At 53.8% G+C, this 18705-nt stretch overlaps 7 protein-coding genes across 7 annotated transcripts; 4 read left to right on the forward strand and 3 right to left on the reverse strand.

Moving 5' to 3' along the window:
- Positions 1 to 1155: 1155 nt before the first annotated feature.
- Positions 1156 to 2748, forward strand: M409DRAFT_70236 (uncharacterized protein; the record flags this gene model as incomplete). Its single annotated transcript, XM_033818639.1, has 2 exons — positions 1156 to 2559; positions 2617 to 2748. The coding sequence occupies 2 exons, from the start codon at positions 1156 to 1158 to the stop codon at positions 2746 to 2748; spliced, it is 1536 nt and encodes a 511-aa protein (XP_033661584.1).
- A 2303-nt stretch (positions 2749 to 5051) lies between these two features.
- Positions 5052 to 5747, forward strand: M409DRAFT_59728 (uncharacterized protein; the record flags this gene model as incomplete). The annotated part of the gene is made up of 4 exons (XM_033814276.1): positions 5052 to 5142; positions 5201 to 5281; positions 5332 to 5397; positions 5656 to 5747. 4 exons carry the CDS (start codon positions 5052 to 5054, stop codon positions 5745 to 5747), a joined length of 330 nt encoding a protein of 109 aa, XP_033661585.1.
- Positions 5748 to 6154: 407 nt separating this feature from the next.
- M409DRAFT_59729 (uncharacterized protein) lies at positions 6155 to 6857 on the reverse strand (the record flags this gene model as incomplete). Its single annotated transcript, XM_033814277.1, has 3 exons — positions 6155 to 6240; positions 6301 to 6389; positions 6565 to 6857. 3 exons carry the CDS (start codon positions 6855 to 6857, stop codon positions 6155 to 6157), a joined length of 468 nt encoding a protein of 155 aa, XP_033661586.1.
- A 2856-nt stretch (positions 6858 to 9713) lies between these two features.
- On the forward strand, positions 9714 to 11877 carry M409DRAFT_70237 (multicopper oxidase; the record flags this gene model as incomplete). Its single annotated transcript, XM_033818640.1, has 4 exons — positions 9714 to 10220; positions 10273 to 11224; positions 11286 to 11660; positions 11717 to 11877. 4 exons carry the CDS (start codon positions 9714 to 9716, stop codon positions 11875 to 11877), a joined length of 1995 nt encoding a protein of 664 aa, XP_033661587.1.
- A 1762-nt stretch (positions 11878 to 13639) lies between these two features.
- On the reverse strand, positions 13640 to 14881 carry M409DRAFT_59731 (uncharacterized protein; the record flags this gene model as incomplete). The annotated part of the gene is made up of 1 exon (XM_033814278.1): positions 13640 to 14881. One exon carries the CDS (start codon positions 14879 to 14881, stop codon positions 13640 to 13642), a length of 1242 nt encoding a protein of 413 aa, XP_033661588.1.
- An 806-nt stretch (positions 14882 to 15687) lies between these two features.
- Positions 15688 to 16344, reverse strand: M409DRAFT_59732 (uncharacterized protein; the record flags this gene model as incomplete). Its single annotated transcript, XM_033814279.1, has 1 exon — positions 15688 to 16344. One exon carries the CDS (start codon positions 16342 to 16344, stop codon positions 15688 to 15690), a length of 657 nt encoding a protein of 218 aa, XP_033661589.1.
- Positions 16345 to 17270: 926 nt separating this feature from the next.
- M409DRAFT_28840 (uncharacterized protein) lies at positions 17271 to 18608 on the forward strand (the record flags this gene model as incomplete). Its single annotated transcript, XM_033809200.1, has 1 exon — positions 17271 to 18608. The coding sequence occupies one exon, from the start codon at positions 17271 to 17273 to the stop codon at positions 18606 to 18608; it is 1338 nt and encodes a 445-aa protein (XP_033661590.1).
- Positions 18609 to 18705: the final 97 nt, after the last annotated feature.

An 18705-nucleotide genomic window follows, 5' to 3' on the forward strand; every position in this document is an offset into this window, starting at 1 on the left:
CGAGCAGTAGATGTAGAAAAATGGCAACAGGGCAGTGCTGCACTCTGACGAAGGACGATACGAGGAAGTTGACCCTGTGCGTGGGTGCCCTGAAAAAGCTGTGGCCATCAGTCTTGCTGGCCTCACCAGCCATGACTATTCGAGGAGGTGAGGTCGGTGAGCATCCCGGTTGTTGTTGTCGCATTTCCGAGTGTCGTCTCAGCAGCGTCGGGGAAGTGCCTGGAGGTCGCGTGCATGCACATGGCCTTGAATCAAACGGCACGAGCAGATGATGTCGTCGCCTGCCTCCACGTGCGTGCAACTGCAACGGCCTACGGTGAACTCAGTGATGCTTGGCAGTTGCTACCTATTCTTGGGGAGAGGCGGTCAACCAAATGTTAAATGAAAAAAATTCTGCTCCTTACCTATTCTCACCATCAATCCTAATCAAACCTACCAGCCGCGCGCTCGGCCGCGACTTTTGGATCGGTCGTCGCCTTTGCGCCTCGACGAGCGTCAGTTCTAGCGGGCAGATTCCCCTCCGGCTGCTGCAACACCAGATGTGGTGAGGCATTTTACTCCCCAGGCTTACAGAAGCAAGCGTCAGGTGCGGGCCTCTGGGTCTCGCTCGTTCGGTGTCTTCACCATCGAAATTCACCTCGCTTTTCCCTCCCTGTCTGCGCAAATCACACCAGCGACTACTGACGACGGCCGAGCCTGCGGTGCTGCCCCTCGACCATCGCCCATCGCACACAGCGCCTCGTCCTGCCTCGTTCAGTCACCATGCGTCTGCTCATCAACATGCGCTCCTAACCCGTCCGGCTGCTGCTGCGAACCCGACCGCTCTGCCGCCGCGCCGACTCGCTGCTCTGGATTCCAGCGCGCGCGCGCCGTGGAAACTGGAAGCTGCTCGTTCGAGTTTGTCATCAGCTGCTCTGCTCTGCCCACCCACCACCTATACGAAAACGCACACCCTCCCTCTGCCCAGTGCAGGGTCGCCGGGTGGCTTAGAGAAGAAGCTTCCTGCGCTTCTCACAAATCCTCCTTGGCGACCGATCAGCGGCCTTATCGCTGCTGTTCGACTCGCACCTCAGTCCATACACCAGACGGCCCCGCTTGGCGTTGACGCAGTCGCCGCATCCTGTGCATAGCCAATACCAGATAAAGACAGCCACCATGGCCGTGTCTCCGGGTGCATCGCCCGAGCCCACCGCATCATCCTCAGCCTCGCTGGCATCATCTAAGCAGGCTGACCCTGTCCTACCGCCACCTTCCGTCCCTCTTGACCAACAAATACCCAACGGCCAACCCAACGGCCACAAGCCTGAGCGCCCCGCAGGTCCGCAAAAGAAACCTACCTTTACCTCGCGGCTCAGTCGCATGTTCTCGCAGAAGGACTCGAACGCCGAAGCTAGAGAAGCCACGAAGCGAGAGACCGCCGACAAGGTCCCAGAGACCGCTGTCGAAGAGGCCGACGAAGGCTCATCGACCAAGTCACGCCCCGAAAAGCCGACGCGACAAGCATCGAAGACCGAGAAGATGGGTGCTGTGACTCGAAGCGGTTCAGATTCTAAGAAGGACAAACGCGAAGAGACTGCGCCGTCCCAGAGGCGCTTTTGGTTCGAAGAAGATGGCGAACATTACCACTTCCTGAAGGGCGCAAAGCGACAGGACAAGCTGTCAGACATGTTACGAGAGATGCTGGGTGGTAAGAAGAAAGATAACGTTGGCGAACAACCCTTGTCGCTCATGTCTGATTGGGTAGATCAAGTGAAGAGAGAGAAAGCACATGCGGCCGAGGCAAAGGAGAAGAAGAACGGTCCTAACAACACCGCATCGTTGGTTCAGAAGTACGGCAAGTGCCATGAAATTGTCGGTCGCGGCGCATTTGGCATTGTCAGGATTGCACACAAGTCGGATCCGGACTCGAAGGCCGAACAACTCTACGCCGTCAAAGAGTTCAGACGAAGACCACAGGAAGACGCGAAGAAGTACAGCAAACGGCTCAACTCGGAGTTCTGCATTTCCTCGTCGCTACGACATCCAAATGTCATCCATACACTAGATCTGCTGGAGGACGCAAAGGGCGATTACTGCGAGGTCATGGAGTTCTGCGCCGGTGGCGATCTGTACTCGCTGGTCCTCGCGAACGGCAAACTCGAAGTTGCCGAGGCTGATTGCTACTTTGCTCAGCTCATGCGTGGTGTCGAATACATCCACGAAATGGGTGTAGCACATCGGGACTTGAAGCCTGAGAACCTCCTCCTTACTACCCACGGCGCCTTGAAGATCACCGACTTTGGCAACGGCGAGTGCTTCCGCATGGCTTGGGAGACTGAACCACACATGACGGCCGGCCTCTGCGGAAGTGCGCCGTACATTGCGCCTGAAGAGTACACTGACAAAGAGTTCGATCCTCGCGCGGTTGACGTCTGGGCTTGCGGTGTCATCTACATGGCTATGCGCACCGGTCGACACCTGTGGCGCGTGGCGAAACGGGACGAGGATGAATTCTACGAAAACTACATCCGTGGCAGGAAGAGCGATGAAGGTTACGGACCCATTGAGACCCTCCACAGAGTAAGTTGCTCGTCTAGTAGGAAATTGTTGCCGGACTGTGCTCACAGCTCCTGTCAGGCTCGCTGCAGGAACGTCATCTACAGCATCCTAGATCCGAACGCATCACGCCGCATATCTGCCCATCAAGTTCTCAACTCGGAATGGGGCAAGGGCATAAAACTTTGCAAGGCGGGCGAACAGGGCCTATGACACTAGCCAACGGGCACACAGCGCACGACCATACGATGACGCTTCGGCCCAGACATTCACTTTGACGTTTTCGATTCATTATTACCGACGAACTTTTGGCGACCGGGGCAGAGCCCCTTTCTTGAATTCCTGTGGACTTTGAAGCGTTTTTCAGCGAGCGAAAATCGAGCAGCATACCCCAACCTTTTGTAACGAACGACTGGATAAGGAAAGGAGGGCAATGGGCATTTTCGGAGGGGACAGGCGAGCGAGCACAGCATTCCATCGCTCGCTCACGGCAGTAATCGCAAGTAAACCAGACGATCACACCCTTTCAGTTCTCCGGTCATCTTTTGTCTCGCAGCAGACCAGCGCGCAACGACTCTCCAACGCATGAGATTACGGCTTTGAGGGAAGGCATTTTGGGGGATTTTGGAATCTTTGCGATTGCGGATGGTTGATTTTGGATGGTACGAAAGCCGGTAGACAAGACTTCGAGCATGACGAATGAATCGTGGTCCAGGCATGACGACAGGCGGCCTGCTGCGGTACTTGCATGATGCGCGCTCATGTACATAGACGGGGATCGGTACCAGTAAAAAGAAAGATGACATTGATGATCAAGCTCCGGGACTGTGAGCTTCTTTCGAAAAGTCATACAGAGTGCGGATGAAAGCCTTTAGGAATGTGGGAACTGACGTGCAAGATATAGGGTCGCAGAACATTCGTCGAAACCAGGTTTCTGCCTGAGGTTCGCCAGATGCCAGAGTCTTTATGCAGACGCCTTCGATGCTGCGGAACCTTGAAGCCAAGCCTTGCTGTGGCGCCTTTCGATATCAAGACGTGGAACCATTGAACGACGTCGATAGCCGAGAGGCCGCCACGCCAGGTACTATCGCCTACGTTGATGTGTGCCTGGCATGTTTCGAATGCCTCACTATCATCGCTAAGCACCCAGATTGCAGCATTGTGATTACGACTACGCCCCGAAAATGGAGACTACGGATCAAGCGGCATGAGAGGAAAGGCTGAGAGTTGGTGAAGATGAGAGGGGTTTGCGTATTGGGGAGAAATGATAAGAAGAGAAGGTAGGGATGTACCTAGGGATGGTGGAAGTTGCACATGAGACGTCAAGTCGCCAGAATGGGTTGTATGAGTTCTAAGCAAGCCAAGTGAGGAGACGTCCCTCCGTCCCAACCTACGGCGACGAAGGAGGAAGTCAGGAAGTCGGGAGCCCCTTCCTCAGCAGTTCCAGGGATTGAGACGACATCTCCAACGGCAACGACGACCGCGCCATCAACTGCATCCCCAAGATCGAAAGACAAAGACGATTGGTGGAACGACACAACCTCCAAACCACCACCTTCGGCGCCAACGACATCGACATCGCCTTACAAGCCTTCCTACTCCGGCACCATGACCTCGACGAATAGCAGCGGTGGCTATGCCCAAGCGCGAGGTCCCATCGATCGCAGCTAGGGCCCTTAGCTATGCGTATACTTCTTTCTATGAGTTCCCTCCTACCGTCGATGTCGATGTCGCTTCGAATCGTTCTAATTGTGGTCCTTTCGATGTAGTAATTCAGCCTTCGGGGGAAGTGCGACTGCTGCTGCGGCGGGAGGAGGGGGAGGGTGTTAAAAATGATAGAGTCTGCATTTATTCAGACTTCCGTTCCTCGAAGATTTCCAACGCAAGCATTTTCGTATTCTTGTGCTATTTTCTATTCGAATCTGTTTTGCGATTTTGTTCAGTTTAGGCTAAAGACATTCACTGCCACCTTCTTCTCTTGATGGAAGAAAGCCTGCACCTACATATTTTCTACGAGTACTTTTCTTAACCCAACCACCCACACTTGGCGAGTACGAATCAGAAACACCAGCTACACAGGCCATCGCCCTCAGCCTTCAACAATTCGCCGAGATCGACCACAGCGTCATACCATTCGCCAACAGCCCTCCTACCCGAAGTTATGCCTCAGGCTTCAGCGTCTCTCCTATGAGGTCACGTTCGTGGCTGAGCAAGGGGTCATCTGGACGAACATTTTCAGCCTCTGGCAAGCGCGGACGATCCTTTCGAACCAGGCATGCTTGCTTTGGCTCTAAGCCTTGCTATAGCATGTTGGTGTGTCGTCGATCGGAGAATTGAAGAAATCTATGGGGCTGGGACAGGACATAAGTATCACGCGACATCTCTCTCTTCTTTTCATGCCTCGTTCCTTGAGATTTATTCGTAAGATTTCTTAAGTACAAGAGATGACCTATTGAATACTCGACCCAGAACGAGACACAATCCCAGCCACGACACTTCTTTCGATTTAATCCAAGATGGGTTGCGGCGGCTCCAAACCCTCGCCTTACTATCACTACCCCGACACTCCTTACTACCACGCCAAACCCACATATGGACGACCTCCTCGTGCGTATCATTTCCTCTCAACGGCAGCCCCACCGGAAAAGTCCTGACTCCCTCCCAGCCCGAAAGTCGAGACACGCCCACGGCTACCGATCAGGCTACTACACCAGCTCAGGGGCTGGGTTCTTTGGTGGAGGTGGAGGTAAGGCCAAACACTCTACAGTTATTGCTCAAGGCTAAGCTAGTGTGTAGGTTGTGGTGGAGGTGGAGGAGGTGGTGCTTCTGGATGTGGAGGGGGCGGGGGAGGGGGCGGGGGAGGTGAGTTTGTTGCATGTTGCGTTGATGATGGAAGCGGGATGCTGATTTGTGGTGAAAGTAGGCGGCTGTTGATTGAGTGAGGGAGATGGAAGGAGTGATACCCACGGTTTTGAAGACTGGCAGAGGATTTCTGCAGTACATATTGTTCAGGAAAACGAATTTGACGTCTCTTCTTCGCATGGGGCAGTTTCTCTAGGCATAGGCCTTCTTGTATGATTGAGCTGATCTGGACGTTGGATATGTTGTGATTGGGTATAGCCACGAGCGACCGAAGCGGCCAAGACGCACTGTGCCGGGTTGGAGCCATCGGGTTAGAACGCCTCTCCAGGGGCAGAGTAGAAGTACTGTGATATGTCAGCTTCGCCAACATCCATGGATGTCGTGTCTGATCGATTGTGTCTCTTATCACCAACAGACTTTGAATCAATGTGCAGTGACGGACGTCTCGGTTTCACGTTCGTTTACAGCGCCTGCAACTGGGGAACAGTACCTTGCGTTTAGGTATTTTCTTTCGAATTGAGTTGGGTTGGTTCCCTCGCTCTCATCAGCTACATATGAAATGGTTCTCCGTCGGCTACCGGTCCAGCTCGTGAAAGGAGCCAAGCTCCAATCGTCACATTCACCACGTCACCGTGCCTTGGTACGCCAACGCCTTGCTCACAAATCCAATGGGTATTGTACAAACTATCACATCTTCTTTTCATTCATGCACAAGCTTGCCGTATTTTAGGACGGCTTTTGCTTAAGGCATGCTCCCCTACTGGGCACCTGCAGCAGCTTGGGTAGCAGCCTCACTCTGGTTGAGCTCTTGGTTGCGAGGCCGCGAGAGAGTCTCAATGGAGCCTGGGGGTTCGTCAGCATATATTGCGCGACAAGATATGGGGCGTCAGCGTTTTGACTTACGCTGCACGAGGTTGAGCGAGGAGCGCTTCTGGCCGCCTTCGACCTCATAGCTGTCCATCTTCGCATCTGCGTCAACGTAGACTTGAGTTCTGCAGTGACTCCGTCAGCGAATGTTCTTAGGCTGCTCGAGCATGCAACCCCTGGAGACACTGCATTCAGCACGACAAGGCGCCGGATCTCCACTTCGCAGTCCGTCTCGAGGAGCCCTTCCTTATTTACGGCTCTCACATCTCCATAGAATGAGGGAATGGATCTTCAACTCACCCCTTTGGCAAGTTCAACACGTAGTCCCGCTGTGGGCCCTCATCAATGAACGCCGCGACTCGGTACCACGACGCCTGACGATTGCCCTGCTCATCTCTTGGTCCAGTCGGGACGCCAACCGCATATCGCACAAGCTCTTTTCCAGTCGAAGTCGCAAACAGCTCTGGGGCATCAGCGAGGCGGCCGATGAGTTGCATGCGCGCAAGAGGACGGCGAGCCGAAGACGTGAAGGTGCGAGAGCTGTTGGCGAATGCGCGCGAGGCGCTGGGGATCTGGGAGCGGATGGCCTGCATCTTGGGGTATGTCTTGTGGTTGAATCGGTATGTACAGCGATGGAAGTTGACTTTTGGTGTTGATGCGACCGTTTGCGCGACCGGGTTTGATAAGTCTGGAGTGGATGCAGTAGAGGGTGTTTCAACGCGTCCTGCTCGCGACGACTTTCAGGGTCCAGTCCCGAGCTAAAGCTTAATCAATGCCCAATCAATGGCCAATCATTGGGTCATTCTGCCCAACTCCTGGACAACACGACTTGGACGCCATCCAAACTATTCCTACACCTCAACACGGCTCATCGCGGCCTCGATCAAGCAGTGCAAGACGAAATATGTGCCTCAGAAGTCGACCGACCTATGGCGATAACCCTACCTCGGGATCTATCGCGACACATATGCCTTTCTGACACTCTGCCAACCACTGTCGCTCACGACTCGCAGTCTCGACACGAAACGGTGGCAACCCAGGATGTCCCTACCTTCCTCAGCGCCAGACAAGTTCCACAGAAGATCTCTCCACAAGACCTGCGGCCGGCATGCTAATCTTGGACCTGAACCAAAAGCCATGACGAGATTTTCGTTTCTAGGCCCTTCAGCCGGCCTCAGCTGTTCGATCACGGGTAATCACCATTGTGAGGCACTCGTAAGGCTGGAGAGTGTGCTAGAGATCATGGATGGGATGATGGTTCCGCTGCGACTCCTCGAGGACACCCTCAGAGGTTTACCCGACCTGCCAACCTGCAGCATTGGTCACTCACTCTCGCCTGACATCTCAGAGAGCGGTCAGCGCAAATGTCCAGATCGCTCCACAGGCGATACAACGCATCAAGATGCCCTGACGCTGGCATCCTGTCGCTAGTCGTCTGTACTACGCAGACGAAAAGTCTTGGCCTGATGTTTCTGGACTCTTATCCTGGCCCTCATCGAGACGTTCTATGTGCAACTTGCAGGGTCGATCAACGCTGATGTTGTCCGCCAAATTATGTACTCTTCAACACGGAGAGAGGCGAGGGCAGTGGTGGCGTCCCTTTCCTTTTCTCGCCAAGGGCATGCAACTACGCCGAAGAACATTGCCACAACGCCCTGGTCAGTCCATGACGGCCAGCGGCCGACTATGTCCGAGGATGTCTGGTGCAAGGCTTCAATACGGTGCTTGGATTAGCACAGTGCTTGTACGCGGATCCACCGGATCACGTCCTTGATTCTTGACTGCTCTCTTGAACGCCTGGCATATCGATTTCCGTACGGTCGCGCAAGCAACCGAGCATTTGGTTCCCTGTCTTTCACTCGTCATCTTGAAATGAGTGTGGTTACACAGCAGTCCATGTGGTCGCGGGACCACCTCTACCAATCCCTGCCATCGAACGTCAGTTGACTCTGAACAGCGGTGTTGACTTGGTTGGTACGGAATGACTGTCCGTCAGCTTCGTCGCTTGGAGTGAGCAATGGTAACATGCTATAACGTTACAAACTTCTGTGTGGTATGCGCACAGGACGGCGAAACTTGCCTCGAAGCCCTCTGCAACCCTCGACGTTCCTACGCACTCCGGGCAGTCCGTCTTGACCTAACACCCCCTCTGACCTTGGGATCGTTAACCAATGCATATGTTTCTGGTGGCTGATGTTTGACCTCCACCATTCTGCGAAATGCTGACACCCACCAGACTTCAGCCTGCCAAGTTGCGCCGTTCGAGGTGGGCTGAGCTCGTACGTATCGCGACTAACAGCGAAGCCAAGATGCGAACTTCTCTGTGGCGACGGAAGATCTTCTATATCCTCCTTCCACCAATATTGATTTCGGATCTCCATATCGGCTAGGACAACGAATCGCGTCACACATATCGATTCGGACCCAACCCAAGATTACGATGGGACCAATGACAATTCTCGCTTACAACCCTCATCCTTCCAATACCCGACAAGCATCTGCAAGAGCTAGCTAAGGTTCAGAGACGATCCACTCAAGCCGACCTCAGATTGCCGAAACAGGTAGTCACTCAGGCTTAGCGTGCTGAAACGGCTATCTATAGAAGCTTCACCTACCGGGGTTCTCGAACGTCGGCTGCGCTATTCGACTCAGTCTATACGTGAGCCTGATTTTTTCGCGAGAAGATGACGAGAGTATGGAGTTAATGATGCAAGCATCGCAGTAGCGGATCCCGCTCATTGGATCCACAACACGGTGCTGCATGTCTGTTGTGGCTCCATCTTTACCGGTGCGGCGGATCCTGAAGCCCTTCACGAGAGATCATGGTCAAGGCTGGACTCCATACGAAAGACTGCTATATTAGTGAACTGCATGTCACAAGCTTCCCGGGGAGTTCCAGGTTCGAGTGAAATGCAACACATGGTGCAGGACGAGCATCAAGGTCAAGCAAGGGCTAATACGTTGAACTCTTCCGGGACATCGATCCAGGCTGTGCAAACATCTGCGGCTTATTGCTTGAGTTCGGAGTATTGGACGCTTGCATATGCAGACTCTGTACGTGGAGCGCGCAAGCGTGGCATCCTTCAGCCCTGCATGCCCACAAACTTGCACTTGCCATGTTCTGGCACCCTTGCCATAGAGGGACATCGTACGTGTGGGCGACCACCGGTCGTGCATTCGGTCCCGGGATGATCGAGCGATGGATGCTAGACTAGCACACCGCGGCCACGAGGCAGCCATGATGACAGCTTGAGCCTCATACGCGACAACGAAGCCTATACGGGGAGAACTTATTTCATCATTCGTTCGTGTTTCTCGGAGAGTCAGAGCCTCTGCCTGTGTCTTCATAAGGGCCAGGTCCGTCCAGCTTCTAGCCCGGGCCCAGCATCTTTATTTCTTTTTGGGTTGTGTCCTGCATTGAGTTGACTTCTCATTACTCTTGTAGAAAGATGCCTTCGCTGGTACGCCTCTTCGCAGGCGCCGCATTACTAGCCACTGGCCTTGCTATTCCTTCACCACAGGCACAATTTAATGTTGCAACATCAAATTTGACAGACGACGGCAACCAGCCCGCAAGTACCCAAGAACAGTCTCTCGTCCAGGCTGCTGTCGCCCCATTGGGTGGTGCAGGAGGCCACGCATACCACACGCCAGCATGGCTGCCGTTTGGTCAAGGCACGAAACCGCAGCTGTCTCAGTCGCAGACGAATGGTCGAAGCAATCTTGGCACTTTCCAAGCGCCCAGGCTACCTTGGTTCATTGGTGGTGGCCCGACGCCTCAGGGATTCCCCTGGGGAGGTAGAACTGCCAAGAATACCAACTACTACGACGATGTGCCGAATACTGGCATAACGAGACGATACGACTTTGCGGTCAGTGCAATGACCATAGCTCCTGATGGCGTCGAGAAGCAAGGACTTGTCATCAATGGAGCGTTTCCTGGACCGACCATCGAGGTAAGTCAATCGATTGGAAGTGATCAAGAAGTGATCGACTAACGACTGGCAGGCCAACTGGGGTGACTGGTTCGAAATAACCGTCCACAACAACCTCGATGAAGGTACATCTCTCCACTGGCATGGTCTTTTGCAAAAAGACACGCCTTGGTTCGACGGCGTGCCAGGTGTGATGCAGTGCCCTATTGCGCCAGGATCCAGCTTCACCTACCGCTTCCGGGCTGACCTCTACGGCACGAGCTGGTACCACTCTCACTACTCTGCTCAGTACGCTGGTGGTCTGTTCGGCCCAATGATCATCCACGGGCCCAAAGACAATGCACAATACGATGTTGATCTCGGGCCTGTGATGGTCAACGACTGGTTCCACAAGGATTACTTCAGCTTGGTCGAGCAGGTCATGGCTCCAGCTGCAGACAAGCTGCCTCCGCCTTTTAGCAACAACGTTCTGATCAACGGCAAGATGAACTATCCTTGCGTCAACGCCACTGGCTACAAATGCACGCCTAACGCTGGTGTGGCCAAATTCTCGTTCGAGTCTGGCAAGAGCTATCGACTGCGAGTCATCAATGCTGGCGCTGAGGGTATTCAAAAGTTCAGCGTTGACAACCACCAGATGACGGTCATCGCCAACGACTTTGTGCCTATTGTGCCATACACCACCGACGTGCTCACTCTCGCAATCGGACAGAGAAGTGATGTTGTCGTCAAGGCGACTGGAAAGTCTACAGATGCCGTCTGGATGAGATCGACTTTGGGGCCAAGCTTTTTTCAAGGAGGCTGTTCGCTTCACGATGGCGTGTCTCCGACGGCTGTTGCGGCGATATATTACGAGAAGGCCAACGCCACCGCCATTCCCCAAACACAATCTTCGGTCTCGCAGTCTGCTCTTACGACGTGCCAGAACGATGATCTTTCCAAGACTCAGCCTTACTACCCCATCACGCCGCCTTCGAGACCGCAAACATCGCAAAACCTTGATATTACCTTTAACAGCAACGGAAGTGAGTCTTTTATGAAATAATTTCTTACCGGAATGGAAGGCTGACTCCTATAAACTCCCAGCTCACAACCTCTTCTTCGTGAACAACTCAACCTTCCGCGTAAACTACAACGATCCCGTCCTCCTGGACGCCAAAGTCGGCAACTACAAGTTCCCCTCCGAATACAACGTCTTCAACTTCCACGAGTCCAACTCGATCCGCCTCGTCATCTACAACCACGCACAAACAGGAAGCCACCCCATGCACATGCACGGTCATAATATGTACATCCTCGCCGAAGGAACGGGAACCTGGGATGGATCTGTCGTTAATGCGGGTAACCCCCAACGAAGAGATGTCCACATTCTGCCCAATGCACCGAGTGCAACTGAGCCGACTTATATTGTCGTGCAGATTGATGCGGATAACCCTGGTGTGTGGCCGCTGCATTGTCACAGTATGTCTCAAGAACCCCTATGCCCTTCGTGTATCGTTTCCTAACGTTCCTCACAGTCGCCTGGCACGTCAGCGGAGGTCTCTACGTCAACATCCTCGAACGACCTCGAGATATCCGTCGAGACATGCAAATTCCATCAATTATGGCGCAGACGTGTCGGGATTGGTCAACGTACACTGGACAGGATGTGGTTGAGCAGATTGATTCTGGGTTGTGAGCGATCTCGACACCCACGTTGACTACGACAGATATACACGCATGGACGACATCATTCCTTGGATACTACGGAGTTGGAAAGGGGGGATGATACCCAGGAATCTTTTGATCCAGGAGGCCAAATCTGCATTTCCTTTCATTGCATGGACTAGAAGCATAGCATTGTACGGCGGCGTTTTGGGGGAAGGCTCTTGTATGATTTGGCTGCGCTACATCGCTCGGGGACCACGGGAGCTGGTTAGGGTAGGGTATAGACAGGCAAGACACGACGTTCCGAACGAGTTGCGACGGCGTTGACATATTACGACAAGGAAAAGCGGGTACACTGCAAAGTCCCTGAAGATCAAAAGCCGTGCACTACAGTATATCGGCTGAATGGAGAGCACAGGAATCTTCTCTCCAACGAAGCACATCTACAAAGCGGCCGAGAAGACACATTGCTCACCAAGCAACTCATCATCAGCTTCAAATATCACACCTTCCTGCACGACAAGAAATTTTCTTATCCCAGATCTCGATTCGACCCAAATCCTTCATACCACCTCCCTCCCATCAAGCAGAAATATGGTCAATACCACGACGGAATAGCCCTCACATGCCGAGTGACGTCTCTCCCCATGCGACCTGTCCAAGCCGCACAGCTTTCACACCGTCGGCCACCGGCGCTTACAAGCTACAGAGTTGTTTGACGAACGAAGAGAAGCTGCAGTCGGAAGACTCCGGTCAGGACCTAAGCGCGAGAGGAAGAAGGGCTGCAGTCCGTCGCAGGAGGGGCACGAGACGCAGATCTCATCACCGATGGCGAGATCTTTGATCGCAGAGTGACTGGATGGAGCTCTTCTTCCTCCTCTGAAGAACCCACACCCACGACAAGCTGCCATTTTCCGCTCGCATCATTGGACGGACATGTCAGGAACGAACATCTCCTATCTTGCCCATGCTGGGATCTGGAGATGCGGCTCTTTCTGGGTTCTTATCTCTATCAATCAATAACGCAGCAAGATCGCGTCATTGCTGGTAATGTGAGCTTCGACCAGCGAGGCTGCTACTACGCGGCGATGAGAATGTTGAGCCGGAGGCTGCTGTCCTCGCATCAACGATCCAGGTGTGACGTAGCAGGCTCCCGTCCATGGCGAAATGCGCGTGACACTCTTCAGCTCATGGAGAGGAGGCGACCCGCGAAGCGCCTTTTCGAGTCTGAACCGAAGAGTACAGTAACAGTAAATGAACCATCCAACCAGGATTCACATCATTCAAATAGCACAACGAGAACCCCGTCCCGAGCACACGGCTCTTTCGATTCCTGGACACCCATCATCCTGTCTCCCTCGCGGTCTTCCCAGCGGCGGGCGAAGATCAAACTCAAGGTTTGCCGAAGTGAGGGGTCAAGGTTCGTGGTTATTAGTGAGAAGAGAAAGAGGTACACTATGCATATGCACCCTGCACGGCGCGCATGACTCTCTTTGCACAGGACGACACGTCCTGGCGAAGGGGCGGCTTGTGACAGCTCACGCGGTGCTTTGAGAGAAGTGCGAACGGCAAAGACGGACCTTCGGAATAGGACGCCCGTCTAGTGGTGGTGGTCTGTCTTCAGCTTCGTAGACAGGTAATAACAAGTTCGCTCGATTTTTGGGTATCAGTCGTATCAATAAAACAGTGGCAAGAAAGCGCCAGCTCACTCACTCAGGCAGCCGTAGAAGGGTCAAAGCCTCTTCTTTGAACCCCCAAGAAAACGCCTTTTCGTCCAAGTCATGCGCCAGTCGTCAAAACATGCCGCGTTGCATGGTGCTGTGCCCCGCGCTGAGGCTGCCACTCGAAGAGCCTGTGCTGACCATGCTGTCCCTCCTGTGCATGCCCGACGTACTGCTAATCCTCCTGTCCTTGCCACGGCCCTTGATGCCCTTGTTGCAGTTCTTGTAGAGGCTGCCAAAGTACTCCCACATTTCCTTCTCCCAGGCGTCGACGACGTCGCCTTCCTTGAAGTTCTCGAATCGTAGTTTCAGCCTTCGGATGGTCTCAACGTGGAACTTGTTCTGGTGGGATTTGAGATTGCCCAGTTGTGTGAATTGCTTGTTGCAGTTGTCGAGCTTGCATGTGAAAGGCTTGGCGGCGGTGTGGACGATCTTGTGTGCGCGAACGTTGCCGTGTTGCGCGAATGTCTTGCCGCAGATGTCGCAATGATATGGTCGCTCGCCTGTATGCCGTCGTTCGTGTGTCTTGAGGTTGCCCAGTTGGCTGAAGCGTTGTCCGCAGGATGGCTCCTTGCAGAGGAATGGCTTGATGCCGGTGTGCGCTCGAGTGTGGATCTCGAGGTGTGTTTTCTGGTAGAAAGCCTTTCCACAGTCGGCCACGTCACATTGATAACGTGTCTTGGGTTTGTTCACGGTGGGCTCAACCTTGGGCTTTTCCTTTCGTTGCTCGTGGGGCTCTGTCTTCGATTGGATGGCGCGCATCAAAGTGTCGATGTCGGTCGAAAACACTGCTGGCTTGCTCTCTTCGGATGTGTCTGATGGTGGTTGGGACTCAGGGCTGCTAGCATATTGAGTCGCATCGAAGAACACTTGTGAAGGGTTGATGGGCGATTGTTCTTCCGACTTGATGAATGGTTCACTACTCGTGCCGCTACTGTAGCTGTCGTTTCTGATCATGACTGGCTGTTGCATGGCTTGTGGGTTGGTAACGATTGGCGCCGGAAACGTAAGGTTCCCAAATGTCGCATTGTTGAAGCCATTGTTGCCCATATAGGTGTTGGCATACATGCTATCAAGGTTGATGCTGGTAAAGTCGTTTGTTGGATTGCTGTTCATGAGGTCGCTGGGAGCTATCGATTGTGGGTTCGTGGGTAGTTTTCGTTGTTCTTGAGAAATGAAGCATGGCATTGCAGCGGCATCTGGGCGGAAGGCCACACTGTACTGCGACATCAAGTTCGCCATCTCCATTTGATTGAACTGCGCTTGACTCAATCGACGCTGGAGTAGTTTGCCAGCTGGCAGGACGTCCGCCATGATTGCTGATAAGATCTGCCCTGACTTGAGGTGGTGCTGTGCCCTTGGGTGGAAACCAAAGCGTGGGTAGACGGTAAGCAATCAGAAGGCCCACAAGTAATGAGATGGGTTGTGAAGCTGCAGAGTAGTCTTTCGACACTGCTCGCGCGAGGAAATAAGAGGGCTATATGAACAGGAGCGAGCTCCTGACCCGAATGTACGTACCACCCATCTGAGCGACCTCGCGGCTACCAAGTTGATATACATGCACGAGTGCTTGTTCGCTACGCTCTGCCAGGATGACGAAAAGCCAGTGGGGACGGCTCTATCCCACAAGAGCCCCATCATGCAGGCGTCCAGCACCGGGAGGGTAAGCTAGAATAATGTCGGCGGGAGGTGTGAAGCGGAGGAAGTCTGTTCGAAGGTGGACAGCTCTGAGATCGAGATTCACATGCGGGATCAGACGCGGCTCAAGCAGCGCGCGCTGCGAGAAGGGTGATGTGAGGTGCAAATCCTCTGCCATCCCATCCGTTCGGTGTGATGCCATGCCTTCGCCCTAGCCCTAATTGTTGATAGTGGCCAGCCACACGAACGCCCAAGCTCTGCCTCCAGGTCCTCTCTTGCGATGCGCTGCATAACGCCGCCTACACACATCCGTTTTGGGCATGAGCCGAAGCCGCTTTCAAGAGGCTGAGCGCCTTGAACAGCTCCCTTGAATCGATCGCACTGCTCTTTGGATATTTGAGTAAATTCGACGATCGCTATTGGTTCCATGGCCCCAATAGACTTCGCACCATGGACGTATTCGCGAGTTCTTCCCCAGATTTTCAGTGTGAAGAGTTGAGGAATTGAGTCCGGGGCAAGGCGAAGCTTGAAAGCGTGCCTGCTCCCACAGCTTCGTCGCAGATGATCCCCTGTCTGCACACCACTCGCGCGCTCAGATCGTGAGATCTATGGGACGGTCTCGGACCAGGATAGCAGGTGGGATTGCTGGGAATGCTCGAAGGAGCACACAAGCCGTTGTTGTCCGCTTTACGGCCAATCACTGCCTCGTCGCGCGAGTTTTCCTCTTCACAACCCACACGCGCTGGTGCTTCAGACAATGCGCTCTGGCACATGAGGGTGGTTCCAGTTGCTGCCACATGCAGTAAGCGGACACTTCCCGTGTGAGAGCTCTCATCGAAGGCTGCCACCCTCGTGGCGCCAGAGCTCGCGGCTAGCGCACAGGAACCGGAGAGACACGCAGCCTCGGTGGTGTGGAGAGATCGCGCATCACGGCGTGTAGGTCCGCCATCTTCAGGGTAGGCGCCCACGACATCATCTGTACGGAGGCGCGATCTGCGCGACCTGGCTGTCGGACTCCTTCTCCACGCCCACAAAGAGATATAAATGATAACGGATTCCCCAGCACATTGGCCGTCCACGCAATCAATGGTGGGCTTCCAGTCAGAGTGAGCCGTCGGTGAAGTTCGGTCGCACACCATCACCGCCACCGACATCCCACGGTATAGCAGGCGAACTGCGTCGAGGATCCCATCGGCGTAGAATGGCGACGACCAATGGGCCGCAACGCGGGTTGACGAATCCGAACGGATCCAAGCGAGCTATCCCATCGAGGGCGTGCTTGTGGTGGTTCAGCTCCGGGCTTTTACAAGATGAGGTGAAGATGAGGACATGGTAAAGCCATCCATGGAGCGTTGGCGAGGAATATGGCGCAAGTGGCTGACGAGATTGTAGGTGAATGAGTGGGATGTGATGTTGCACAACTGGAAAGAACATTTCTTCGCTTCACAAGCCGGAGCTAGGGCCGGTCCCGGCCCGAGAGAAGCTACCCGAGAACATTTTCTCTCTTGCCTGGCCTCAAGTCGACCGAGGAACTCAACAACTTGCGTATGAAGACCAACCGCATCCTCCGAGACGTGGCGTAGGCCCTGGAGGTCAGGTAGTATCAAGTCAAGGATTTTCGTTACTTCATCATCGAACATTTTCTCGCCGAGAGCGACTCTTTCTGTGGACTCTCTCACTTTCTACGAAAATGGCGTTTAGGTCGCCGAGGGCGAGCGCCTCATTAAGTCTCATGTGCCCCTGGATGCGGACCGTAATGGTAGCACTCAAGCTTGGAAGTGATCTTGAGGCCGGGATAAAGCGAGGCTGTTTAATGTTATCAACGAAGATGAACCACAAATGCCCAAGGCCCTTCAAGATTCGCCGTCCACACGATAACGGCTTCTCTCTCTCGTCATCCAACGGTATCGGCGTGAATGGCATCAAAGGTTGCAGAGCAACGGTGACATAGGCAGCCTAAGAAGGTCAGCATGGTGGGGAGCTCGCACGCAAGGATTTGACTCCACCACTCACGGTTTCTTGGATCCTGCTGATCGCTTTCAGTGTTCATGACACTCTCACCACGATGTCGCCGGATCCCAAGCGACCCAACATCGTCCTCATCTTGGCCGACAATCTTGGCTATGGAGAGCTTGGTTGCTATGGGGGAGGCATCTTACGTGGTGCGGCGACTCCTCGAATCGACGACTTCGCAAAACAAGGCCTGCTATTACAAAACTTCAATGTCGAATCCGATTGCGTTCCGACGAGGTCTGCGTTGATGACTGGACGGCATCCGATTAGGACTGGTTGTCGACAGTCTGTCCCTGCAGGCTTCCCGCAAGGTCTGACACCCTGGGAGAAGACCTTGGCTGAGTTGCTCAACCAACATGGATATGCGACTGCCCATTTTGGCAAGTGGCATCTTGGCGATATTCCTGGTCGGTATCCATCAGATCGAGGATTTGAGAAGTGGTTTGGTATACCGAGGACCACAGACGAAAGCCAGTTCACTTCGACGTTGGGCTACGATGCGGAAGTGGCAGAGCTGCCATATATCATGACAGGCACTGCAGGGCAGCCCTCCGAGAATGTATGCGTGTATGACTTGGAGAAGCGTCGGCTGATCGACGAGCTGCTTGTCGAGAAGTCAAATGAGTGGCTCTCACGGACGATGGACGAGAAGAGACCATTCTTTCTATATCATCCAATGATTCATTTGCATTTCCCGACACTGCCACATGCAGACTTCGCAGGAACGACGAAGCAAGGCGAGTTTGCCGACTCCATGGCTGAGATGGATTACCGTGTGGGCCAGGTCTTGGACCATGTCGATCATCTAGGTGTTCGAGACAACACGATCGTCATCTTCGCCTCCGATAATGGCCCTGAGTTCCGTCCGCCGTATCGAGGGACCGCCGGACCATGGACTGGAACCTATCACACGGCCATGGAAGGGAGCCTTCGAGTGCCATTTATCATTCGTTGGCCGGGCAAAGTACCGACGGGGGTGAGTTCGAACGAGATTGTGCATGTAACAGACATCTTCACGACGCTGCTCTCTGTGGCTGGAGTTCCAAAGCCAGAAGACCGGCCCATCGATGGTGTTGATCAAACTGCATTCTTCCGAGATCCGGTCAACACGAAGTCAACTCGCACTGGCTTCGTCTTCTATATCAAAGATGAGTTGCGTGCCATAAAGTGGGAGGACTGGAAGCTGCACTTCGTCTACGAGCCAAAGGTCAACCAGTCGACTGGTAAGCTGGAGTCGCCTTATCTCTTCAACACGGTGCGAGATCCGAAAGAGGAAGAGGATGTTCTCTCGTACAACACTTGGGTCATGCAGCCGATGATGAAACTGCGAACGGAGTTCCAACGTAGCTTGAAGAATGATCCTGCTCCTCCAGATCCACTTAAAGACTAGTATCTGTAGGCACATCGACTTGGAGCTGGTTCGATGGATTTTAAACGCTCTCAAGGCTTGAGTCTTGTGCTGTTCGAAAGATGTAGCTGTGGAACAG

This window comes from Zasmidium cellare, assembly GCF_010093935.1.
Source record: "Zasmidium cellare ATCC 36951 unplaced genomic scaffold M409scaffold_46, whole genome shotgun sequence".
Taxonomy (NCBI): domain Eukaryota; kingdom Fungi; phylum Ascomycota; class Dothideomycetes; order Mycosphaerellales; family Mycosphaerellaceae; genus Zasmidium; species Zasmidium cellare.